The 26,814-nt window shown below is 41.9% G+C and overlaps 1 protein-coding gene across 1 annotated transcript in view; it reads left to right on the forward strand.

Annotated features, from left to right (window-relative positions):
* The first annotated feature begins 365 nt into the window (after positions 1-365).
* The window catches only part of fhod3b (formin homology 2 domain containing 3b), a 117,873-nt gene continuing 91,424 nt past the window's right edge, over positions 366-26,814 (forward strand). The window contains exons 1-3 of the mRNA XM_083890694.1: positions 366-582; positions 6,444-6,550; positions 13,425-13,489. Of these exons, the coding sequence (XP_083746820.1) occupies positions 418-582; positions 6,444-6,550; positions 13,425-13,489 (337 nt within the window). The 5' untranslated portion in view covers positions 366-417. The remainder of the gene's footprint in view (positions 583-6,443; positions 6,551-13,424; positions 13,490-26,814) is intronic.

A 26,814-nucleotide genomic window follows, 5' to 3' on the forward strand; every position in this document is an offset into this window, starting at 1 on the left:
TTGTGCTTGAGGAGGGAGCCGCACTAACCATCGCTCTCACAGTGCAGGCGCCAAGTGTAGCAGTCCCGTCCGCAGTCTGCCTCAGCAGCGCGCAATGCCCTTGGATAGTGCACTCATTCCCACCTCGCTCTGACTGACCGCGTCTCTGGAGGAGATAACGTGGATCTGGATACTCTTGCACTGTTGTGTGTGTGTGTGTGTGTGTGCTGTCCTGAGTCCTTCACGCGAATGGAGAAGCTCCTATGATAAGAGAGAGTGCAGGGGTTTTGCTACTGCAGAAGACCTGCCGCCGGTAGTTCACTGGCCCGGGCCGGAGGAGGGGGTGGGGGGGTTGGGGGTTGTTGCGCGTCTGTCCACAGGCTGTGGTGTCGCATCCACTATTTTTGATCATCCAAAGACGCCTTGCATGGCTACACCATGGCTACGTTTATGTGCAGGGTACAGTTCTTAGATGATACTGATCCATTTAACAGCACCAATTTCCCCGAGCCCACCAGGCCACCTCTGTACACTTTCAGGGAAGATATTCCTCTGATAAATCAGATTGCTGGAGTCCACAGGCTGCTGAAAGCTCCACAGAAGGTATGCACTGTACTTTTTATAATAAGTCAGTTTGTTTTTGTTTAAAAAAAAAAAAAAAAAAAAAGTTACCACCTACACATGTAAACTTAATCATTAACTAGAGGATGTTGATGTGGTTACTGCCAAACAAACCTAATGGATCACTAACTGAGCCAATGATGTGGATCAGATTGTTGATAAGGCTGATGTAGTATCATGTATATGTATACAAGTTATAACATGTATGTCTATGCTCTGACATGGAAGAATATTTGATCACTTCTGGTGATGGTAGAGTGGATTTACCATCCATTATTTGGCGAGGGGGAGATGTTTACCTCTACCACAACACTAATCTCCTGTCAGTTGGAAAACCTCTTGCTAGTCATTATCTAGACTCTGTGGGACCTTTTAGAAACTATAGGAAAAATGCCTGCCAGGTTTTTGTGTGGATGAGCGTGGAAACAAACAAACAAGGTCACGAAGTGATGATTTTGGATTTGGCTGTAGGGAAACAAAACCTTGTAGTAAAGTAATATGCATTTGTGGTATAATGTACTGTACGAGCAGGCTGAGGGCTATGTTTAAAACCACTTGTGCTAGTGTCACTACACAGCACTAGTTAACAGTAAGTGGGGTCAAATAGCCAGTTGGTCAGCTGTTGAAGGATGGATGAGGGTAATTCCTGACACTGATTGACCTAGATCTGGGGATTTGTATAAGGACCCATCTGATCTCCACACAACTTCTGAAAGGGTGGGGGGGGGACTGTGCATATTGTTGGGGTTGCAAAAGTTTACCATTCTAAGATCCACAACTGCACAGCTCAAAATAACGGAATGCTCCTATTTGGTTTGCTGCAGTTTGCTCAGTGACAGCCACTGACAATTACTTTTTTTTTTCCTTTTTGGTGACATCTAAAGGATTATATGAGAAATGCCATTTTGATTCCTCTTGATTAGATAATGTTCAACCAAACACATTTACAAAAGACAAAACAAAGGGGCTCTTCTTTTTTTTCTTTTTTTAATTATTATTAACCATGCATCTTGTCTGGGTAGGAAGTTGAGTAAATAGAAAGTTAATGTGAGTCTTCCTTCATTCCACCAGATCAATGGTACTCCATCTTGTTTGAGTAGAGTCGGTAAGATAAGTCATGAAAGCCTCAGGATGCTGTGGATCACCACAAGCCTGGCTCTCATTCAGCAGCCCACTCAGCCGGACCAGCAGGATGGGATGGGAATGCTTTCCACTGTTTGAGACATGAGAGGGAAGCGGGCAGAATTAAAAACACAAACAAAGACCTGATGTGCTCTGTGCAGTCAACTGGTCTCAGTTTAGCAGAGGGCCAGCTGGACCGCAAACTGCACACAGAGAAAGTACCACTTTGGAGTCCTGCAGGACCTGGTTGGTGAGATCTGGTCACATGGGCATTATTGTGAGAACAAAATGAAACTCTTGTTCTTTCCAAAGATAAAATAACAGCCGGATGACAGGGGTCTGTGTGTCCCCACATTTGTGCACATGTGAGGTCTCACCTGGAAGGATTGCAGTTGGAGTGTCCTTTTGGTGCAACCTTGCAAAAAGACCTTTGACATCAAACCTGTTGTCTTGGAGCTCTGTCTCTACGGTGCAGATCAATCTGGTATAAATAGCACGCAGCTAACACATGGTGCCGAGGGAGTCAAAACAGCTAGCATGTGTTGTTTCTGGGCTGGTCCTGTCAGTTTCAGTCTGCAGTCTCCAGAGGGGAAATCTGTGCATGTGTGCGTGTTCACTTCTGTCATACATGGGAGGAACGCACCTTAGCTGTTCTGCTGTGCTAACTCAATGATCATTTAGGTCGAACTTGGATTTAGCATCACCTGCTCTTACAATAGATTTAAACTTGTGTGTGTTTTGTGCAGCAGAATCACTGTGATATCACTATTCACCATTGTTGTATTTCCTTTAATCACAACTTGCATTATCTCAAGGCACGTTTCATAGTAAGAAAGACACTTTACAGCATGGCCCTCGATCTCACCGTCTTATAAACACAGTGTGTAGCTGAGGCACAGCGGTGGCCGAAACGGCTCCTTGTACAAATTTTAATTACAGTTGTCCACACTATCATTTATGTAATTTAAAATAAATGTCTGTTTTTGATATTAATCCATTCATTTTGCATCATAAATAGTATTATTGAGTATACCTGTGATATCATGATGCAATATTGTGAACAGTTGTTTCATCTGTTCTCTATACTGGCCCCCGCTTGACCATAATAGATGTACATTGGCCCCCAGGTCATTTGAGATTGAGACCCCTACCTTACAGAGGTCGATATAGAAAACAGAGACCACTAACATTTGTTTTCTTAGTACTTAAGTTGCTGTGAGATATAGTCTTCCAATTGCAAAACAAACCTTGAGATTTGTCATTTCGATGATGCCATGCATCATTGTACTAGGCATCTTTTGGACGAAACCAGCTGTGAGCCACACTGGTGTCCACTTGTGCTGTGCTTCATCTTCTATTTTCCTCTACATTGGAACATCATTTACACAAGTGACATCATGTTCTATTGAATAAGTGCTGAAATGAGCAACTGAGACCATTAAACTCCATAGACTTCCATTCCAGTGGAGTTGCCCCCTGGTGGCTATCTCCTACTTTGGTTGTATTTCTCAGGCTTTTCAAACTGGAAGACTGCATTCATACAGTCTATGTTATGATGTGTAAAGCCATACTAATTCTAATTCTCAAAAACCCAAAACATCCCAAGCTTGTAGACAATTTCTACTAGGCCCGCTCGATTATGGAAAAAATCATAGTCAAAATTGAAATCACGATTAGTTCAAACGATCACTCACTGTCATCAACTTTAAACATATGGAATTTATTGCACATAAAATTAGATTTGAACATTAAACTTTGAAATTGCCGTAAAATAACTACAAATAATCACACTGTGTGCTTAACCCAGGAATTCCACTGAATGCCTGTGTTCTATTTTTGCCGAAATTGTCAGATGATGAGTGGGACAGGACACCGTTACAACATTAAAAGCGTTATTTTCAGAATAAAAGCCCTCATTTTGTAATAATCATCAAAGAATCATGTCGATTATTTTCGTTTAGGGCCGTAATTGTAACTGAAACACGAAACAGAAGTTTGGATTGATTACTCAGTGTAGCTTTACTGTTTGCTACTGAGAATAAAGCATGACTCGTCATTCACTACCTCCTGACACAGCTGTTTGATTTTTTTTCATGAATAAAACATTGTAACCTTGTCAGATGACACAATGTGCAGACTTTTTAAAAAACAAAAACAAAAAACCAAACAGTTCGAGTTGCTCCCAGTTTTTGTTTTTTTTGTTCAAACAAGTAAACAGAGCAGTGTTGACTTCTTTGATATGTGTTCTTCTCTGTCAGTGCTTTGGAGCCTGTGTCTTGCACCAATTTACAAATCAGAATACAAGAGAGGGAAAAATGTGACTAAGTCTCGGAGAATGGACTCTCACTTTACCAATTTCAATTTTGGGCCGGTTGTTTTTCTACATTTTTCTCTTAAGAAATTACAGAGTCTCATAATGAGATGTTGTGTTAAATGCTGTAAAATACAGGTTCCTCCTTCATGCCTGTCAGAGCTCCTTTGAATTCTTTTACACATTGTTATGCAGCGTTGAGGTTTTTTGCCGGTCTCTGTGTTTTTGGTGGGTTGTCTCAGCCTTCCAGAAGAATGCAGCATCAGTGGACTGACTCATCTTCTGCATACTTCACAGGATTTTCGATTACTGTTGTGGCTTTCTCTTTCATGCATCAAGCCCGTTTTAATGTGTATTAAATCACATGGCAGAGAAGCCTCGTAAATACTGCCCTCACCTTTTTTTTTTTTTAAGCACGCTTTAAAAGTGGTTTACTTGATGTTTTGTTTACAGAATAAATTTACATGAAACTTGCACATGGCATTGTTTTTGTTGTGTGTTAATGTGAGCTTCGCAGTTTGCAGACAAGCCAGTGCATTTTCATTTCAGATGTGGAGTGAAACTCTTCCTCTGTGAAAGACAAAGACACTTGGAGTGAGATAGCAGTTTTAAATTGGAAATTGCATGGTGTTTATTTTTAGTCCTGCCCTAACTGCCTCCCTGGTCAGTGGACCACAGTATGGTGGTTGAAGGGAGCGGCCAGACTCGGTGTGTGACTAGAGCACTTGTGGTTGCTGCTCTGGACTTGGCCATCAACGAGCCACCTTGGGTTCAAGTCCTGGGCGCGGGACAGCTAAGGAAGCCTCTGCTTCTGGTAATCTGGTGGCACTGTTCCTGGATTAAGGGCATCCGCCTGCCCTGTTTATACATGGCAAGAACTTGTAATTAGTAATCCAGGTTCATTATCTAATGATAACCTAAAGCGACACCACGAAAAAGGATGGATGAAGTAACACGGATGCACACAGATGGGAATGGATTAATTGGCAGATTTCCATTTTTTTTTCTGTATTTCTTGCTTTGTGTTTTAGATTTAAAACTTTGTGTGAGAAACTGCATTTCACGGTTTCACAGCTAGCTAATTACTGGTTTCGGCTGCAAAATTCAGCCCAACGTTTTGTTTATTTCAGGTTGTGATACAGGCTGTAAAGCTACAAGAGGACTTCTTTTTTCTTTCTTGAATGGAAACGATGAACCAAACTGAAACAAAAATCACATTGTTCATTAATTAAAAGCATTTTTATTCAGGACATGAAAGCTTTTACACATGAGCATATGGTCATCGTGTATGATTTTGATTGCCTTCGTCTTCATGCTGCATTACCTATTACTGTCTCACTCATTATTTTAGTGGGTCTGAGTTTGGTTCTTATGCCTGCGTTTCCTGTCACTCAAAAAATCTGCCCTTGTAATCTGGAGACACACTTGCTTCCCATCTCTGTCTGTGTACAGTGTGGCTTCTGCTCTGTCGACCTGACTTCATCTCTTATCTCTCAGTCTGCCTCACTGGAGGAACTGAAACAACGACCTTAAATGTCCTCTCAAAAGGAAGATGTTTGTCCCTAAAATCAAAACGTGGCTTGTTATATTACAGCAATCCTCTGTTGTAAAGCAAACAAAGACATTTGAGAGAGAGAGAAAGAATTGTCCTAACCAACTATGTTTTGTTTCGTCCCTTTACCCATCTTCTACTGCTTCAATCCTCCACCATGAGGGTTACAGGGGGCGCTGGTGCCAATCCCAGCTGACGTGGGGTACACCCTGGACAGGTCGCCAGTCCATCACAGGGCCACATAGAGACAAACAACCAGTCACACTCACACCTACGGTCAACTTAGAGTGTCCAATTTGCCTAATCCCGAAATATGCATGTTGTTGGACTATGCAAGGAAACCGGAGAACCCGGAGAAAACCCACACACACACAGAGAACCTACTGTATGTGCTGTATTACTATAATACTGAGTGGTTGAACAGATAATAAAAACAATCATTTGTCTTATTTAATGCACATCATTTCTTCCAAGACAAGTGCTGTTCTGCAGAGCTGACAGACTTTGAATGTAAATGGGTTAATATGTCTCAATTTGGAGGTCAACCAAACACGTGAAGTCGGACTCGTTCTTCATCTCCTTGAGTTGAGTCGGGCGGATGACAACTTGTCTAAATGACACAATTCATAGGTCCGTCTGAAAAATCATCACGCGTGATGATAGTTTAACAGACAAGGAGAGACGAGAGGCACCAGATGTCCAAGCTGCTCCAAATCTGAATCCCTTCTCTCCAACCTCGCAGGTTTATAACAGAACCTGTGCAGAGTAAACTCAGCATTTAGGTTGAGAGTTAATAATGTGATTTTTTCCGAGCGCTTATTTCTGATAAATGCTTAATTGTGTCTTCTCACTTTTCAGCCTGACGACTGTGCCCTTCAGCTGTCTCACAATGGAAGTTATCTGGACCTGGAGTCAACTCTGGCAGAGCAGAGGGATGAACTGGAGGGATTTCAGGAGGAAGGAGGGTAAGAACTCCGTCTCTTTTGTTGCATTCGCTGTCGATAACGGCTTGAAAAGTTGAAAATAAAACGCCTTCAAACCCCATTTTTCAGAAAAGTTGGCACACTTTCTCTAACTACAATATAAATGTAAATATTTTCAGCATTTTCATTCACACATCTTTTGAACCAAAATGTGCAACCAAAAACCAACCTTAGGGCAATGTTGGGAAAACCTTCTGTGGCAACCACAGGAGAACCTAGGAAGGAACTTTCAGACATTGGTTTCTACGTTGTTGTTGTTTTTTATGTTTAAAGGTGCATTGTGTAATAAATCTAAAGCAACTGGCCATAAAATCCTCCTAATATGTCACAGAGACTCAGGAATAATGTTCATATAACAAACTGAACTCACCAACAACAACAGTACAGCCAAAATATTTGCATTAAAAAAAAATATTTTGCAGACTGCTAATCATGTTTATGTTTTGAAGCCATGTTTTGGCATGTGGCGCCACCTACCGCCGTCTACCAATCAATGCAGTCAGTAGAGTCTCAGCTGCCGAGCAACCACAGGTTGCCAGTTACGTCAGGAAATTAAACCTAAGACCTCGGTATTTTGAATTTGAATGTAGCAACCATTTTTGGCCACATTTTTACATATGGCACCTTTAACTATATTTAACTATTACATTTTTTTCTGTGAAAAACACTCAAAATCATTTCTTTGACCTGTTGTCATGGTTCAAGTGATTTTTGTTTTTATTTTTGTTTTAGAAAATGTTGGTCAAGTAGCTCTTCAAAGGCTCCAGCTTTACCTGATGTGAGAGCACAGTGGACTGTTGAGTAAGGTGGATACTTGTCCAGGCACAGATCGTTCACATTATTGTGGTCAAATCAGATGCAGTGAACCAGACACGAAACTGTATTCAGTGACTTGAAAGTTGATGGGAACAACTTGGCTTTTAAAAACAGTCAAGACACAATCGTAAAAACGTGATCCTGCTTTTTCAGGACATAAATTCAAGTTAAGAGGGAAACCTCTTTAAATTCTTGGCCCCGTGGAAATATGTATTAATATCCTGCTTGTTATATCAATTTGCCTAATTTGATTCTATTACAGTGATTTAAATCATCATATTGATACGCGCTTCATTCCAGGATGAATTACTGAAATAATCCCTTTTGTCCAGGCCTTGGGTGATTTAGCCGTCCTGCCCAAAAGTATTTTTCGGGACGTGGTTGATCTGTTGAGGAGCCGAGGGAACGAACTTTACTCCACCTCAGGGAGTTTCCATTTCAAACGCCTTCAGAGGAGAAAGATTAAGTTCTTTATTGAATACTGTCATCGCTTATTCTCAATGAAAAAAGTCACTGAATGCCAAAACAACGTCATTGAACTATTGTTTGTGGATAAAACGTTCGTACAAATGATTTTATTTTTCTCTGTCTTGTCTATACTATGACATCAGAGTTTCATAATGTTTATTATCGGTTATATTTATGCCCTTTTTTTGTAGCTAACACAATGTTTCACAGTTTCAGTGGCACTCGTCCTTAAAACCCAAATACCTGGCCTCCCTGACTGAGCGGCAACAGTGATGTCATCTTAACCGCTCATGAAGTGCAGACACAACTCATGAGTCATCGGCCCTTATCTCTATTGAATGTTACCTCAGTGCTCTCATTAGATGTGGCGACTACAATTGTACACACACTCTAACATATACATCTCCCTCCGCTTCTAATTTAGCTCTATTGTTTCCCAGTAACACGAGGCTTTTGTCTTCATGTTGCTCCTGGATCTGGACGTAGAAGAGAACGGTTTCTAATTGTGTTAGTTTCATTTCGGTTTCAGACACTTTCTTTGGCCAGCGCCTTTATCGACTCCATATGTTTTTTTTTTTCATGTACCATGGAGGATGTTGATACATCATTCATGTGCTGCCCACTTTAGATGATCACAAACCAAAGGTTGGCATGAACGTTCCCTGGTTGGCTGCACCACAAACTTGTATGGATTTATTTGTCTAACTTGGAATTTCATAAGCTGTGCTCTGGCGTGGTGTTTCTATTGGACGTTGTGAGAGCTGTCCTTTTCCATCTGAAATTGTTTGGAGCTTAGGGGAGGCTATTGAGAGCTGTGAGGTTAAAGTGGTCCACTTCTTCTCTCGTCGGAGAGCGAGCCTGCCAGGGCTCGTGTTGTGCCAGCTGGCAGAGGGTGGTATGGATGTGTGTCATTAAACCCACACAGTGTTGTCTGAGGAGGCTGGGGGTGAAGGTGGTTAGCCAATTATTATTATTTTTTTTTAAAATAAGTTACTTCTACTCACTATGGGTTAGGGTAAGGGTTTTATGGTGCTGATGTGCTCAAGCCCAATGCTATGTGTTGTTGATTTGGTGATTATTCACCTTGTAAAAGTTCTGCCGAGGCATTTTCACCTTTATCCGTTCCATTTTTTTGTTTCCCTTTGAATGCAAGAGATCTGTCAATAGCCCTGTCCAACTCCAACACATGTATCCTGTGAAATGTAAAAATAACTCCAGTCCACTAAGTCCAGTTAACAAGCTGCAAGTTCTTGTTTTTGTTTCCATCTCAGAACTGTACCACAATCATATATTTGCAGGGGTGTCTGGACTCTCCCGATCACCGGGCCACTGAATCCGTCTGTAATTGATATTAATGACAGGTTACATTCCTGAGGCGCCTGTGTCATACCTTGTGTCTTTACAATCAGATTAAAGTATGATCCTCTGACAGAGTGCTGCAGAGCCAGGAGATATCCATGTCACGGGAGCTTAAGGTCCATAATCACTTCCACACCATGTTATGAAGCTCAGCTATAGGAGATTGTGACTCATAAATCCCCCTCATCTCATCTTTGAAACGGTCTATCTTTAAGTCATAAACTGACCACACAGCCCAATGATGCTCTTACATCTGCACACTTTCCTTTTCTTAGTCGTCGGTATGTCATTCAGGTTTCTACCTGTGATAGATCCCACACACACACACCATCTCCTGCAGTTGTAGCCTTGAATCAAGATGGAGAATGGGGAGCATAGTTGGGATCATATGGCCTGACGTGTGTTTACGGACGTGTACTGTATAACCCTCGGAATATTTTTGTGGATTATGTGGATTGAAAAGCAGGAGCCTGTTGGATCATTTTAGGGAGAACCGATATTGAACGTACGTGCGTGGCGTGTGAGACGCTGATTGACGGACGTTTATTGTTCAAGGACATCATTTCTGGCTCGTCTTCAGGCAATAACGGGAACTGCTGTTATTGGCTCCGTGGTTTTTTTCGGCGTGTGACACAGTGAGGCATGGTATATAAATCTATTCAGAGTTTCCCAACATATCCTTTCATCTCTCGTAAAGGACAAGCTCCGCTTTCGTTATTTTCAGTTTTTTTCTGACCCACTTGGACATCGTGTCGTAGACTCACAGCACACACACGAGATTTTCATTTGAGGAGAGAGCGAGAGAGGGGGGGGGGGGGGGGGGGGGAGGGAGGGAAATGCACTCTTTGAAAAGAACCAGAGAAATTGTCAAAAACAGTTCAGCTTAAACTTCAAGGGAGGGAATAATACACCAGTTGCTCTCTGTGTTTGCAGAGCAGTTAAAGGGTATTATTAACGGAATGGAACAGCTCCACGATTGTTCAGTGTGTGTGTGTGTGTGTGTGTGTGTGTGTATTTGGTTTTGAGTGTGTGTAGTGAAGCTGCCACACAGAGGGACACTGACCCAGCAGATGGTATAAGCTTCGTTTTATTGCCTCTTTAGCCCCACCTGGCCCACTTAGGCACTCATCATGCTTATACACACACACTGATGCAGGAATCTCCTGTGTGGGGGTGAAGGGGTGTCACTAAGAAATGCTGAGTCACTGCACCTCTGGGGGGGCGGGGGCCCTTTTTCCCTGGCATTAATTTGTCTCCGAGGGGGGAAAAACTGGGTTTTTACTGTATTCCAAATATGTTGTTAGATTTCTGAGGGTATTGTGTGTTGTTTCATAAACGTGGCTAATAATGCTGCCTTAGATAAAGTCATAGAGGATGGAGCTGGTACGCCTCCACTCTGGTCCAGTCGCTGCAGCTTTTGCGTATTATGAGACAGGATTTTACGAGGCTGCTGTACAACACATTTATGTGGGGTATATATTTGGCATGCAAGGTAGTAACTATTCCTATATGTAATGATTGCTGGGCAGAGTGATGGTGATGAATATCAGATTTACTATATTGAGAAAACGGTTTATTATCCATTCCCTCTTTTCTTGTACGGGATGAATAATATTAGCCATATGTTTTCATTTAATCTCTCGTCTCTCTCTTTCATTAAAAGCGCTCCAATTTGACCAGTCGCTTTGGCTTATGGTCACGGAGCAAGACGCAGAAGTAATAAGAAATGTGTTTTACGGTGACGGTGAAATGTATTTTTTCAATTACCGAAAAAATAATCACGGCTATTCAAATGTCAGCAAGATAAACATTTTCCCGAAGCGTGATGTTTTATATGATAATTCGGAAGGAGCAGAAGTTTGGTTTAAGCTGATTATACAATACCACCGAGAAACGTAAACATTCTGGCACTGAAGAACGCGAGACCAAAAATGAGACCGAGGAATTCAGTTGCTATTATATCCCGACATGCAGCCAATTTGTTATTTGGCCCACATTCTTTACAGTTATGATTATTTCTGTAACTTTGGGCTCCACCCTTTACAAACCCCCCCCCCCCCCCCCCCGACCCCCCCTGTCTGTTGGAGAGTTCAGTTTTTGCTGTTTAATTGGTGGGGGGGGGGGGGGTTTACTTATATTCCATGCACGTTTGTTTAATTTGATAATGAGCATGTTGGCCTGTGTAGCCTCAGGTCTTGTTTAAGCACGGGGATCCTGTTACAGCAGCGCAGAGAGGGAAAGCAGACGTTTTCGTGACAAAACGGCTCTGGTTACCCATTTGCCTCATCAGCATCACAGAGGATTAAGTTCCTGTTTTGCCGACTCACTGGTGAACGCTCGTGCTGACAGATGTTGCTCCTGTGTCACCGCTGCTTGTTTCTGGATATTATATTTGATAAGGAGTGAGCATACACAGACCCCACACCCCCCTTGCCATGTAATCTGCTTGTGTGCACGTCAGCTGCGTTTTGCCACAGACTGGTTGGGGCACGAGAGATGTCAGTGTGCCCCGTCTGTCTGTCTGTCTGAAAGTGTGGAGCAGTAACGCAGTAATGCTGCTCGTTTATGGGGAGGCAGCAGTATATGATCCGCCTCTTCTGCTGATTCTCCTTTCTCTGTCTCAGACCAGTCGCAGTCTGATTGTGGCTGACAGCGACAGACCGCCGCTGGAGCTGTGCCAGTCTGAAAAATCGCTCAGCCTTTGTACAGGGAGCTGTATTTAGAGGAGGGGTGTTGTTGTTGCAACTCTACCTGCTGTCCTCTTGTGCCAAGTTGTGTCAATTACTGGATTTGGTTTAATACTTCTTATTCTTCAATAAAACCGTGAAGGCTTGATTTGAATGTGTGTTCTCTGTCAAATTAACTGAGATGACACAGGGCCACACGGTTGGCGTAGTGGTTAGGTCTTCTTCTTTGCAGCAAGAAGACCCAGGTTCAAGCCCCGGTTGGAACAAGGGCTTTTCTTTCTGCATGGGGTTTGCATGTTCTCCCCGAGTGTGCGTGGGTTTTCTCCAGCTTCCTCCCACAGTCCAAAAACATGCAGATTTGGGGATTAGGTAAATTGGTCACTCTAAATTGACCGTAGGTGTGAGTGAGAGTGAATGATTGTTTGTCTCTATATGTGGCCCTGTGATGGACTGGTGAACTGTCCAGGTTGTACCCCGCCTATCGCCCTTTGTCAGCTGAGATAGGCACAGCACCCCCTGTGAATCCTCCGGTGGAGGATAAAGCGGTAGATGATGGATGGATGGACACAAAAACTGAATCAGCCGTTATTTATGCTAAATAATAACAACACATTTTATTTAGAGGCGTCTTTCAGAGCTCTAAAGGTCACCGTACATAAAAAAACAAAACAAAGAAGCAGTGAAACATGGATAAAACAATATGTTATACAATAATATGGCTGATACACACTTGGCTATCCATAACTTGCCAGTTAAAACACATCAGTGAAACTCTTGAAGTAAAAAAAACCCAAAAAACCTTGGTCTTTCTACACAAGAACATAAGAAACATAGTTAGTTTTGAGTCAGCGCCACATTCACTATCCTACTTATGTAAATACCCCCTAATGCATTGTTGGTTTTGGTCTTTTCCTGGGATTTGCTTACACGATTTGCTTCATCCTCTGAAATACCAAATGTTACGGGCTTCAGACTTAATACACATTAGACTCTGGCTTTCTGAGTGGGGAAAGTATCCTTTGTATGACCGCAAACTACACTGTTCTCACATTCACTCGCACAATTGAATAGAACTGATGCATTGTCGCCCTTCTTTGTATGGGATTGTCATTCAGACATTGTAAGCCGTTGTCAGGATGGTGATAGGCTCTTGGTATATCTCTACATTAACACAGGGGGGTGGAGCTGACCTCTGACATGCTTCCATTCCTCATTTTCCCCCCTGATCTGTTCCACAAACATTTCCCTGTTGTACTCAAAGAACACAACAGGGAAATGTTGAAGAAGAATTTAGCTTGAAGATCATTTTGCACCTTTTCAAAGTAGCCATTCTGCTAAATTCCCTTTGTCTGCTACTGACATGTTGATGGCCACTTCTTTTCTTGATTCAGACGTCTGTGTGTGTGTGTATAGGGGTTGCGTGCACACACAAACACACAAACTATACAATAAAATAATGACAGTAGTCCTAATGTCCACACTAACACTTTTTTTTTTTTCTCCATTTGTCTTTTTCTTCTTCACAGGCGAGGCAAGAAGCACAGTATTATTCTCCGAACACAGCTATCAGTCAGAGTTCACGCCTGCATTGGTGAGTAATCAGCTGTGCCGTAATCTAAACTGTACATTTGTCACGTCCCCATTTTTGGTCAATTTGTCTTCCTCGGACCACGTCATCAGCGCGGTATGGGCTTTAATTACCTCTATAACCACCAGTGGACTTTTTGTTTTGTTAATGTCCTTGTTGAGCTTGCACAGTGGCAACTTTTGGGAAATAGAGGCTTAATTTGAGTGAGAATTTATGGCATTTCAACAGCACTCTGAAAACAGAGCGCTGGCACAGAGCGCTTGGTAAAAGCTTTTTATGACTTACTGTGTTTTGTCACTTTGTTTTATTGGGCCTCCTGTTGTCTTTGTCTAATGTGAGGGAACAAGCACACACACACACACACACACACACACACACACAATATGCTTATCAGAGGCAGTTGGCTTTTATTTAAACTGAGAATCTTTGTTTAAGGCTTTCCTTAACAGTTCATCTGATAAAAAGGGGGTTTAATTATTTTGTAACCCTGTTTAATGAATTTACAACTTAAGACGTGAATACATAGCCATTGTAAATCGAAGGCCACTAACGTTGCTGGTGGCACAACTTAGAGAAGCACACATTAACACACAGTGCCTTCTCTACAGGCTTCCAGTGTAAAAAATATCCCATTGCCTGGAAAAGCTATTAAGTTGTAAATAGTCTGATTTTAAATTTGGTAATTTTTCTCTTGTTCAGTGGAAGCCGACCAAAGGCCCAGACATTTTGAGCGGAGAGCTGTCTCTGACTCTTTCTGTTACTGCAGGGACGTGTAATGGAAAGGTTTGGAAACTTTGCTTTCCGCAAATCAGGAAAAAGCTAGTAAGAGCAGGCTGAGGTGAGGTCTGACGAAAATGCGATGTTGGCATAGGGCTGTCTCACTTTACTACTTTACTAGAGCAATGTTGCTGTTGACTGTAGCTGGACGACACAAAATCTAAACACCATCATACTGAGAGCTACAGAGAGAGAGAGTCGTGTGGAGCTGATGGGCTTAATCGGCATTGTGTGAACTCACGTGACACTGGTTTAAATGTAACAGATATTTGTTTATATCTAAAGGTCCCATATTATATCCCGTTTCTCCAAGTTAACCTAGTTCCCTGGTGTCTTAATGAACATGTCTGTGACATGCTTTGGTCAAAATACCATAAGGATGAAGCACCACAGCAGTTCAATCAAGTCAAAGTATCAACGAAACAAAGTATCAAAGTAAAACGAAACTTAAGGAACAGGAAATGACATCAGCCACAGAGGCTACTGGGAGCTAACAGCAGTTAGCATTTGGAAAACTGATCATTTGCAGGCTCTAGCAGGCACATTGCCGTCGTATATAACATGTATCCACTGGACAGATAAATCCTCTGAGGCGGGAAGTTTGTGTAGAACTCTGTGCTGCACTGTGGAGCCAAGACTAGAACTTTTCGCGGACTTCCGGTTTTTGTATGCCGTTGCCCTCGCCAGAACTCTCGCATGTTTTACGGACAAAGCGGAGCTTCGCGAGACAACAATTCCAGGAATTTAGCGTCTTGTGACGTCCCAGTGAGCGCGGAAGTCAACATCGCGTGTTTTATCTCCTGTACTTAGACTGAGGAGGACCACAAAAACAAGAGTGAGTCATCTTTTTTCACACTTTGGTGACTGATAGGACCTCCAGAGTCCCAAATATAAGGATTTAAATTATTAAAAAAGTTGATTTAGCATAATATAGGACCTTTAAATATTCTACACTACAGTTTTAAAGGTACCATGTATAAACCATGTGGGTTTTTTGTTTGTTGTCAAACTGATTTAATGATAGATGATGCTTCCTGGTTTTATAACACTAGGATAGCAAAAATGCTTTGCCTGATTCACGTGCTGAACATGGTTGTAAATAGTGTGAATATTTGGCTGAACCTTGTCCATGCACTCCTTTGAACTGTCTCCACCTTATTTTCTCCTCATGCTGGCTCTGCAGGGCTTAGCTTAGTGCATCCTGAGGAGTTGCAGACAGACGCGCTGCTCCTCTCTAAGTGGATGATGAACCCCCCTCTTTCTCTAAGTTCACAGCCACCTGTTGCCATTATCTAGTTTCCATAGTCTAGTGACTATGCCACTGTTCTGGTCACTGTTCCTGTAACTTCTTCATGTAACCGTGTGACTTTCCTGCTCCTCACAGGAGATAAAAAGAAAAAAATCACATGGTATTTGTTAGACTTCAACTTGATGATGTATTAAGGGATTGAGCATTTCATTTACTGCCACACTCTTTTGTCTTTGTGTGATGAGAGATGTTACTCGAGAGAAAAAAAAATGGACAGCGGCATCAGATTGGCTTCAACTCTGTGATTTTCTCCCGCTTTATAAATCTTGTCATAAATACTCCTTTTTTGTTAAAAGCCTGACAAGCTTAAAAATAAAAGCGCCAATTTTTTTTTTAGCTTCACACCAACATAACATGTGCAGTGATCTGGAGTTAAATAAAATCTTACAATTATCCTCTCTTGTGATTGGCTGCTCAACTAAACTCGCCTTGGTAACATCCCAGGGGTTCCCTTCGTCTTGATTATAAGTGATGAGCTGGTTAAAGTCCTGTATGTAATCTGTGGCATTAAGTACTTTTTTTTGTGTGGGAAATCCTTGGTGTGTATTTAAGCTTTAATTACACCTTCTTTTTTTTCCAGATTTACCCATCACACGGCTTTTAGTTTGTCTCTCTGTAAATGTGTGCATCTATGCACCAGTGTGCATCTATGCACCAGTGTGCATGTGCCTTGAGCCACAGGAAGACCTAAGTAATTAGTTTTCAAACACAAACGGCTCTGCATTGGACCTGGCAATAATAACTAACACATCTAACTAACCTATTCAGTTTTGTTTGACCAGAACAACGGCCTGGGATTCAGAAAATAAACTCAACTCGTCTCCCTCTCTGCGTGTCAGCATTGGCCACAGCCTTCTGCTGAGCTGTTATTGTTGTTGGTGGACCAAATGTGGTAAGAAGGGCCTGGTGATTAAAGCAGCCCTGTGCTCATTTTAGTGTCGTCTCCAAGTACAGTAGGCCGCCTTTATATGTGTCATTTAGTTTTTGAGGTGGACACCCGTGTTGCGTGACGTGATGGTCTGAAGACGGGGAGAGAAGACAGTGTGGGGGCTGCAGAATGTTAAACCGGGGATAATGGCAAGTTAAGAATTAACAAATGTCATCAGCCGCTTGTGAAGAGTAAAGCATCCGAGGAAGCCTTTGTAGAGTTCATAGAGAAATACAGACTGTGAAGCCGCTCCTTAAGAAGGCAGTGGCATTTTTGTAATGCCAGACTAACATCTTGATGTGGTGAATCTAACTGCAATCCAGACAAATCTACTTCATCTTGAGCTTCATTGATGTCCTGCTCATTAAACATGTTTTTATTTATTGGTTGATATAAATATATAATATAATCATTAATAAATAAAAAAGCTGAAATCTGCTTCTCTTTAAGAGCAATGAGCTTAACAGTGACAGCTGTAATCAGAAGTGACACATTCTTAGTGGATTACCTGTCTTTTACAACCTCTTATAATCCAGGCTCAGGGCTTGATTCATGATTGTGTCTGTGCTGTTCACTTGTGTTGCTCTTTAATGCTATAATTTTGCTAGTTTAAATTGATAGTTTTGATCTTCAGGTTGACAAGCGTGGTTGTTCAACTGGGAGACGACGAGCAGTAAATTCTCCACGATTGTCCTTTTTGGAAGATAAACCGCTGGCGCGCTAACTGGAGTGTGTGTACGTGTGTGCGCGTGTGCGCGTGTGTGCGCGCCTTTCAATGCGTGTGTTAATCTTCATCAGTGCATTATTATGTATATGTGTCTGTGTGGGATGTCAGCACTTTCAGACTTAAGATAGCATCACGTGCGGGTCGCGGCGCTCCCAACCACAGTCTTTCCAAACACTCTGCCAAATCTACACTAAGCCATTTGCACTTTTGTTAGCACGCTTAAAAACAAGTCTAGTTACAGAATAGATAAACTAGAAATGTGGACTATTATTTTTTTTTTAAAGTGCCAAGAGAGTTGATAACATCCAGGGTCTGTATAGTTGTAGTGAAAATGTTCACATTGAATACATTGATTTACAACATTAATATCAAGGTAATAAAAAGGAATATTTAAACCTCTGTCCTAAATCCTTGTTTGGGTATCTGCATACAGATGAGTCGCGTTAAAGCAACACAATCACATATCTCAATATGGAAGAAAGTGGGGGAATCATTCAAAAACATTCATGTCATGTGGCACCTGTGAGACACAGGGGAAGATCAAGTTTGCCTGGTCTCTCATCTCCTTAACTTACCTCAAAGAGATTCCAAAATGGGATCATGGACTTAGACTCTCCCGGTGAGGCCAAACTAAACAACAGTGTGCGGCGCAGAGGCGAAATCTGAAGCAGCAAACATCTCAGTGTGAGTAAGAAAGCATGGGAGAAAGAGTGCGTCTTGCTTTTCTTGTCACAGCTGATAGCAGAACTACATCACAGGAAGGCGTGATGGTATCACTCACCTCACACCTTGGCTCGCTCTGTTTTTCCTAATGTGTGCTTAATGTTGAGGCATGAGCCCAACAACCCCACACAGAGAGAGACTTTATCAGAAAAGCTTAGGCTAATGCTGCATTTATGGGCAACAGCACAGGACATTGTTACACTTCACTTTGTTTCCTGTCTCCTCACAGCTACAGCACAACAGTTTTTTTTTTCCATTGTGTGGTAGGATTACAGCTAATTGTTTTGCACTTATTTGCTTCACATACTGCACAAGTTTGTGGACAACTAACATCAATTTGTATAAGCGCACTCACATGCTCACATTCACATGCAAAGGCATGCACACTGTTATGTAGCCATCTGTTTCCAGTTGGAGAACCCCTCGGCACGTCAAAAAAGAAGAGAGCTGTCTACATTTTCACCCAAGAGCCGAGTATTTTTGTTCCCCCTCTGTGTGTTTATAAGACGGAGAGAGTGAGAAGAGTGAGCATGCGGACCTGACCGGGGGGACACAACTGTTTTTGTCTGGACAACTCTGGATTCTGTAACCTTATTATTGAGTATCAGTGTCATGAATAATGTTATTTTGTTCTTTTTATAGTGTCGGGGAAAAAAACCAAAAAACAAATGGAACATATCATCATTGGTTAAAAGTTAGTATAAGGTACACTCTTATGTCATATCATGACATATGAGTTGGGAAGCTATGTGGACCAGATGGCTCTGAGACTGGGGCCGTGTCTTGTGCATGTGGACAGGTGTGTCACCTAAGTAGCCACATACTTTAAAGGTGCATTATGTAATAAGTATAAAGCAACTGGCCATTAAATCCTCCTAATATGTCACAGAGACTCAGGAATATAATGTTCATATAACAAACTGAACTCACCAACAACAACAGTACAGACAAAATATTTGCATTAAAAAAAACATTTTGCAGACTGCAAATCATGTTTTGGCATGTGGCGCCACCTACCGCCGTCCACCAATCATTGCAGTCAGTAGATTCTCAGCTGCCGAGCAACCACGGGTTGCCAATTAGGTCAGAAAACGAAACGTATAAGACCTCTGTATTTTGAATTTGAATGTAGTATCCATTTTTGGCCACATTCTTACATATGGCACCTTTAAACAGCTGACTGCTTTGGAAGGAATCTGTGTTTGCGTTGTTTCAGACCAATATTTATTTGTCTGTAGTGCATTGTTTTGTGTATGTTTACACAGGGGGTCTGTGATGGTTTAGAGCTGAGGTTTGAGCTGCCTTGGTGTTTGCCTTCTCTGTATCCTTGATGGGAGGAAGACGGAGAAGAAGAAAAAAAGATGTGGACGTGCAAAACCTGTCGTACTTTTCTGACTTTAAATCCTTATATTTGGGACTCTAGAGGCTCTAACAGTCGCCAAAGTGTGAAAAAAGATGACTCACTCTTGTTTTTGTGGTCCTCCTCAGTCTAAGTACAGGAGCTAAAACACGCGATGTTGACTTCCGCGCTCACTGGGACGTCACAAGACGCTAAATCCCTGGAATTGTTGTCTTGCGGAGCTCCGCTTTGTCCGTGAAACACATGAGAGTGCTGGTGAGGGCACACAAACTTCCAGCCTCAGAGGATTTATCTGTCCAGTGGATACATGTTATATATGTGCCTGCTAGAGCCTGCAAATTATCACTTTTCCAAATGCTAACTGCTGTTAGCTCCCAGTAGCCTCTGTGACTGACGTCATTTCCTGTCTCTTAAGTTTTATTTATTTATTTATTTTTTAACTTTTTTCTTTAAAGAGATTCTACTAAACAGAGTGTTCTGAACAAGACTGTTTTGACAGGGTGATTGAACTGCTGTGGTGCTTCATCCTTATGGTATTTTGACCAAAGCATGTCACAGACATGTTCATTAGGACAACAGGGAACTAGGTTAACTTGGAGAAATAGGGTATAATATGGGACCTTTAACCACATCCTCACGTTTTACACTGAAACTTGAAAAATTTGCATTTTTTCTCAAATCAGTTATCAATAATAAACATTATCAACTGAACAATAATTTCTAATATAATCAGATTTTGATTTTCAACCAAATATAACGTGCCTCTTGTATTTCATTACATGAAAAACCTGTACTCTGCTCGCTCATCAGCTTCAGTTTCTGTGTTTTATGCGCGTCATGCTCCACTAAATGTGCATCTCTTAAACACCTGTCTGTGATCCTGCAGCAGTTTCCAAAATGGAGTAATTCATCATCTTTTATTATTTTTATGATTGTGCAACATTTGCAGGAATACATCGCGCACCAGTATTGGCTAAGAAAAATAATAATCATGATAATAAAACTAAATCCTGACCTTTACCTCAGCAGTGGCTTTTAGCCAAATCCTAGTGTGCCATGGAATTCCATCTCACGTCTTTCCTTCTTCAGCTTTGATGGCTGTGTCTTTGTAAGGTAAAAGAAAAAATATATTTTCTTATTATGGCCTAAGAGAACCAAACCTCTTTGCACTCTCTCTGTTTGTCATTACGGTTACCTGTCATTCACCCAACATTCTGTGAAACAGCGCTGTTATTTCTTCTCTCACCTTGGACCACGTAGTGTTACCACAGCTGGCTGGCTTTGAATCATTTACGATTGCTGTTTTGTTGCTGAAGAATAGTTTATTGGATTTTTGTCACGTTCGTACGCACGGTGATTGATTTAAGTCTTGGCGATGACATCGGCTGGAAAAAATAAAGATTGACGTGACCTAGTTTGGTTCAGAGGGATGCGAGTGGCCCTTTTGTACCATAAGATTAACCCTCGTATGTAGCTGTCATCAGGGTGATGCCCCCCGTGCCTCTGACTTATTAGCCTTTTCATGCCCTCTGCAGATATAATGATGCAGACAGAAGAGACTTGCATATTTTATGTTTTTATTGTATCAGGTAAACTGTGGCTTTTTTGTCTTTATGAGTTTGCGTGGTGCCGTAGCCCTGGAACACCTGCGACTTACCATGTTTCACATTTTATTGTGGTATCTGGCTGTGCACCAACTGAAACTCGAGGCGTGTTCGTCATGAGCCGTTTGGCAAAAGTTAGAGAGCGTGTGGCATTTTGTGTTGATGGTGTTCATGATTTGAGAGCCGTCCACGTGTGCACAGTGTAACCACCCAGAGACGTGATACACTGCTATTATGGATATTGCAGACCATATTGTTATTAGCTTGGCGATCAGGTGTTTCTTTTTTATCAGCTTCAAACATGATCATGGTCGAGAAACGGCTATTTTTAGAGCCGATGTAAGCTCGAGCACCGGCCAGAAGTGGGATGAGTAATGCTGTATTTATCTTGTAGATTAATTTATGAAACACAATGTCCTTTTCACTGGTCGACCTCACACTAAGTAATGTTTTATTCTTTGTGCGCTAAAGGAGAGATTTGAGAGTTTTATAATATTGTGTAAAAAGTAAGGAGTACATATTTTACAGCTTATCAGACCTCTCTAAGGTATTACAAAAGAAGGCTTCTGGCCAACGTGTGATGAAAAATCTATGTTTTCATCCAGCCTCAAAGTGCATTTTTATGCAATCAAAATGACACAAGTAAACACAGTGTTCTCACTTTGCTTTTGATTAAGCCCACAACCGACGCTGAAACACTTGATCCCCTTACATCCATTCCAGGCCTTGTTGGGTTACTGGAGAGCCCGGCTCGAATAAAGAACTCAAGCACCAGGAGAATCTCCTCTTGCAGCCCACCCATGGCTCTTGAGGGGACCACTCAGCGAGGCCTTAGCAGGAGAAGATTGAACGACCTTTGTTACATTCTTAGAAGAAAAGAGCCATAGATAGAGAAAAAAGAGAAGAGGGCCCCAATGCCTTGTATGCATTTTAGCCCAAGAGCCTCCTTAATCAGTCCAGGCATGTTGGGCAGTTGGGATGACTCCATCTGAACCGCAGGTTACAAGAGGATTCAGGAGCAATGCTGTCGAAATGTGTGTCGCACACGCGCAAGTGTCATGGCAGTGATGGAGCGGAGTGAAGTGCGAGTAGAGAATGCTCTCAAATTCTAAAGTAAATTGACAAATTTTGTGGAAACTAATAAATTCCATACAAATGGCCTATGAACACAAATGGCTTACTCAATCGTCCTCCGTGGTGACAGGAAAAGACACACTGTCTGCTTTTGCTTAGTCTAGGTTATGAAGAGGAGTGAAAATATCTGCTGGTATAAACCATAAGTGATGTTTCTTGAAGCTGTGAGGAAAGAGAGCCATGTTTACATCATTGTTGTGGTTAAAGCTGTGTAAAGTTAAGTCTCATCTTTCAATGAATATGTCAGCCATCGCTGTGATCCATTCAGAGCCATTCATGTGTGTTGTGTGGTGGTTTTCTCAGTGGTCACTTAAGGATCATTAAACACACAAAGCTCTAAAATGTTTTGCTTAGACTTCTTGTTTATAAGATAAAAGCCCGTACATAAGCCTTTAATCTCTGTGTTTGGAAATGTAAAAAATGTTTGAATCTCTCCCAGTGTCTGGACCTCAGAATTGAATGACATCAGAGGCTGTTCTCCCTGTTTTGTGATGAATGCCTTTTGTATTAGTGCAGTGCAACGCAGAGCAAAGAGCCGCTGTGTTAGGTTTCAATATCACACGCTGCTGCTCTAAGTGTAGGATGGACATGATATATGACATATCTGGAATAAACCTAATTATTCTATTCTGATATAGCTAATTGGACTACCTACTACTGCTAAAGAAAGCTTCTACCTACCAACTAAAAATAGAAGATTCCAGTTAACAGCTGCCAACAAATATGGTGTCATTGCCTCAATCCTGGAGATGGAACAAAATCTCATGATCATTTTTGTATTAGCGCCTAATGTTAGAGTTAATTAACCACCAGTTACATGACCAACCGCTTGAATCGAGTGACTTCTTCACTCACTCCCTGCTCTTTGTTTCTCACCTGCTTCGATGTGAGCGCAGACAACGACAGTCCACACTGTTGTCCAAGATGTTTGCGAGACTAAAGCTGAAACACAAATATCCAGTGTGGAATATCTAGTGGAGTTTAAGGGTAATTAATTAATTACTTAATTGAGTAGACTTCTCACAAGTGTATAATCCCTTTGACATAAAAAGTAACTCAATGCAAGTGCCTTGTTTAATGGAGGCCCCCGTTTCTTACAGCAGCCCCAACAAACAAACTAGCCAGGGTGTGGATTTCACATTTTTTAAATGCAAGCTTAGTATGCAAATGAAGAGCAACACTTTTTTTGCCGGTTTGCAAAGACCCCTGCAGTTCTGTCTGGGAAAGTGCACAGTGGAGTCCTCTGTTTGTTACGATCTCACCATTAGCTGTCGCTAATTCCTTTTTTCACAAGTTTACTGTCATGGACCTTTTGTCACAAGTCTATGACGGTATAGAGACTCTTGCAATATTGTGAGATTGACAGTACTGATACATTCCTGCTTAATATCTGCTCTACATTGCAAATACAGCTCTGATGATGACAGAAGCTCTGATGATTGTGGTTTCACAGAAACAGGGCACGTAAGATGATTTAATATTAAGTTAATATAAACCATTAAACGGTCTGAATAATTAAAACGATATTTTTCAATATCAATTTTCAATCAGACGGTTTATAGTATACGGTTTAAAGTATAGGCCTACGTTTGCTAGGAAGTGACCAATCCATGCACAGACTTTATACAGTGGACCACTGTGACCTTATATGGCAACGGTAGCATATATTTTGGTCTACTTCCTGAATAGATTCAGGCATTTATTGCAAAGAATGCATTAAGTGTGCATTTTTTTTTCAATGTGATGTGTCATCATGAACCGCATTATTGCTCCGGACTCCTTTCTGATTTTCCACTTCTACGGCTGAGCACAGCTCAACTGTGGCAGGAGCAACTGTGGCAGGAATACAGTCACAGACTCAAAGAAAAAAGAGGGCTTAACTCTGACTACAGTATTACTATACTGCCATTTATTATTTAATGACAGCACACAAACACCTGAAGGATCTTTAGGCATGCAGACTTAGCAAAAAAATCTGCTACCCGTATCATTTAACAGTGTGAGATGTGCTTTCATAAAATGTAAACGTTCACAGAAACTTCAAGATGGAGAGAAGCCAGTTGAACGCATTCATCAAGAAATTATTCAGGCTTTTTTTTTTTTATACAAACCCATGTTTAGGATCAATCCTATATCACCTCTCGTGCCAACCACTTAACCCTACCCGTGTTTTTTTGAGTGCATTCACATGCGAAGGTGTAGAGTGTGCTGATACTTTCCAGGGGCATCAGACAACCGTTCATTCATTTTCTACCACGTTATCCTCCACATGAGGGTCGCAGCTGTAAGCAATCCGCGATACACCCTGGAAATCATACATATACATATTTTATGATATTATGGCATCACTGTTTTGCTTCATATTGCAGTTTATCTCCTATTTCTGATCCTCCCTGGTACAAATGTAACATGTTGTCGGTTACAGGAAACTTTCTCAGACACCCTCCAATATCATGCAATGTCAAAACACATCTTTTCTCGTAATCTGGATGCCCGAAACCAACAATGTGTTTACATAATCGCAAAAAAAATAAAACTAGACACTCTTTGGATCCTCACCTGCCAGCATTACTTGCCATCTGAGACCTCTTTTTCTCAGCATTTAGAGGAAGTTAAACTCAGCCTGACACCCAGACACCGACTTCTGCTGAGGCTTGTCTGAAGTTTAGTGAAACAAACACAACTAGTAATTTCAATCCTGGCATCAACTAATACTGTTGATGCTAGTTTGAATCTAAATGTGCAGTCATGATTACGTGTTGGCACATATGATGTTTAATATTCAAACACTATGCACAAATATGTGTAATTAAAACAAGGTTTGGATTAAATGATTTAAAAAAAAATAGAGAAGTGATCTTGATATATAGTAATGTGGTTTCCATGATGTGCATGAACATGCTTGTTCATATGAATAAAATAGACTTTGTTCAGTGGCTGTCTGACATGATGGACATGCCACATTGTTCTTGTTTCCTAGACAAGTTAGATCTACTTCTGACAGCAGAGAGTCAGGGTCAACTGGGGTTAACACTGGCTATCCCTCTGGGCCACCTGGAGACCCCAGTGCTCAACGCACCAGGATTATCCCACACCCTCCTACCCATAAGCCGCACACATATTCAGGGTCATGGAGGTCATTTCTCTTCCCTTTGCTCTCTCTCTATATCTCTCTCTGTATCTCCTCTTTCTCCGTCGCTCACAAACTGCCTCTGTGTTTGATGCCTGTGTTCTGGATGCTGAGCCTGTAAATGCTTTAGGATGAAAGGGCCGGTCGGGCGCGGGCGTTGCGAGACCTCTATAGCTTCGGCTATGGGAGCTGGCTGCACTCCTTTTTGTTCAGGGGTTGACACTCGAGGGGAAGCTGTCACCCACGAGGTCAGCCAGTGGTGGTGGGCTGAGTAGCTTAGAAGACCACCTCCTGTCACCGTGGAGTGATTTATGGAGAACAGACAATCGCGGCCCCTGTAAGCAACACTGAATACTAACAACCAGAACATCAAGACAGTCCTCTGCGGTGTTTAGTGGGGCATAGTTGGGAGGAACATATTTTAAAGAGGCACGGCTTATATTGACCTCCTTCCAATCATTACCTTTTAGACCTATGGGATATTTCCACCCAGTGGAACGGTTCAGTACAGTTTGGTTCATATTTTTTGCGGTTCCCTTAAAAACAGTACCAAAAGTAGAAAAGACCTCTGCCAAGGCAACTCAGTGCCTATAAAATACACCCTGCCAGCGCGCCTGGGTCAGACAGGGAATGTTGTAACCAGTGATAGCGTCTACGGATCATTTGTTCCAGGTCCCATTGTGGGAATTTCCTGAAAATTTCAGCCAAATCCGTCCGCGACTTTTTGAGTTACGTTGCTAACTAGCAGACAAACAAACTCCGGCCAAAGCATAACCTCCTTGGCTGAAGTAATAACCGGCCCCAACAGTTCCATTTTTTGGTACCCTTCCCTCGGGCTACCAAAGTAAAGGTACGGGTGCCGCTAGACCTATGACAGTCAGCTGAAAGGGGGCTACAGAAAAGGCTTTCCCTTTTCATATAAAACTTGACGTCTTGTTGAGACAGGTCTGTTGCGTTGCGTTTGAGGTTGTCGTTGGCGCACCGGTACAACGCCACGCTACGTATCTCGCTGACATGGCCGTCGGTCACAGCGCACACCAACGCCTACAAAGCAAAGGTACTATTCTCAATCAAAACACAACAATGACCGAGGGCTTTACCGCTCCAAACAATACCGGACTGTGCCAAAACGAACTGTACGATGATGGAAACATGGCTATACTGGAATTACAGTACCTGCTCTCATCTGTGAAAAAGTGGAATTAATTTATTGTGGAAATTTCCAGAATATGTCGGAGGGGCTAACGAAAGTGGAAAACCATTGGAGACTTTTTGTCTTGTTTCATGTGCATGAACGAAAGTTGGTACACGTTAATCATGTCAGGACGGTCCAAAAAGTAATCGAGGACGTTGTCGTAGGTCCTACAGGAAGGCCGCCATCTTGGGTTGAACGGCCATTTTTTTGGTGATTTGGGCGAATTTGCACCAATGGTATTTGAACCAACTTGTTATCATTATTATTTAGTGTAAGGCATTTCACGTAGCCCAGGTTTTTTTATGGCTTAATTTTGTATTAATGTTCTGCCCCATATTTTTGCACCAAACCACTTCTCATGCCCCTCGTTTCTAAATTGAGAAAGATGGTTTTCGTGGGAGAGAAAAGGAGTTGGAGGAATGTTCCCCTGCTAAGACGTCA

Source organism: Microchirus variegatus, assembly GCF_963457635.1.
Source record: "Microchirus variegatus genome assembly, chromosome: 1".
NCBI lineage: Eukaryota > Metazoa > Chordata > Actinopteri > Pleuronectiformes > Soleidae > Microchirus > Microchirus variegatus.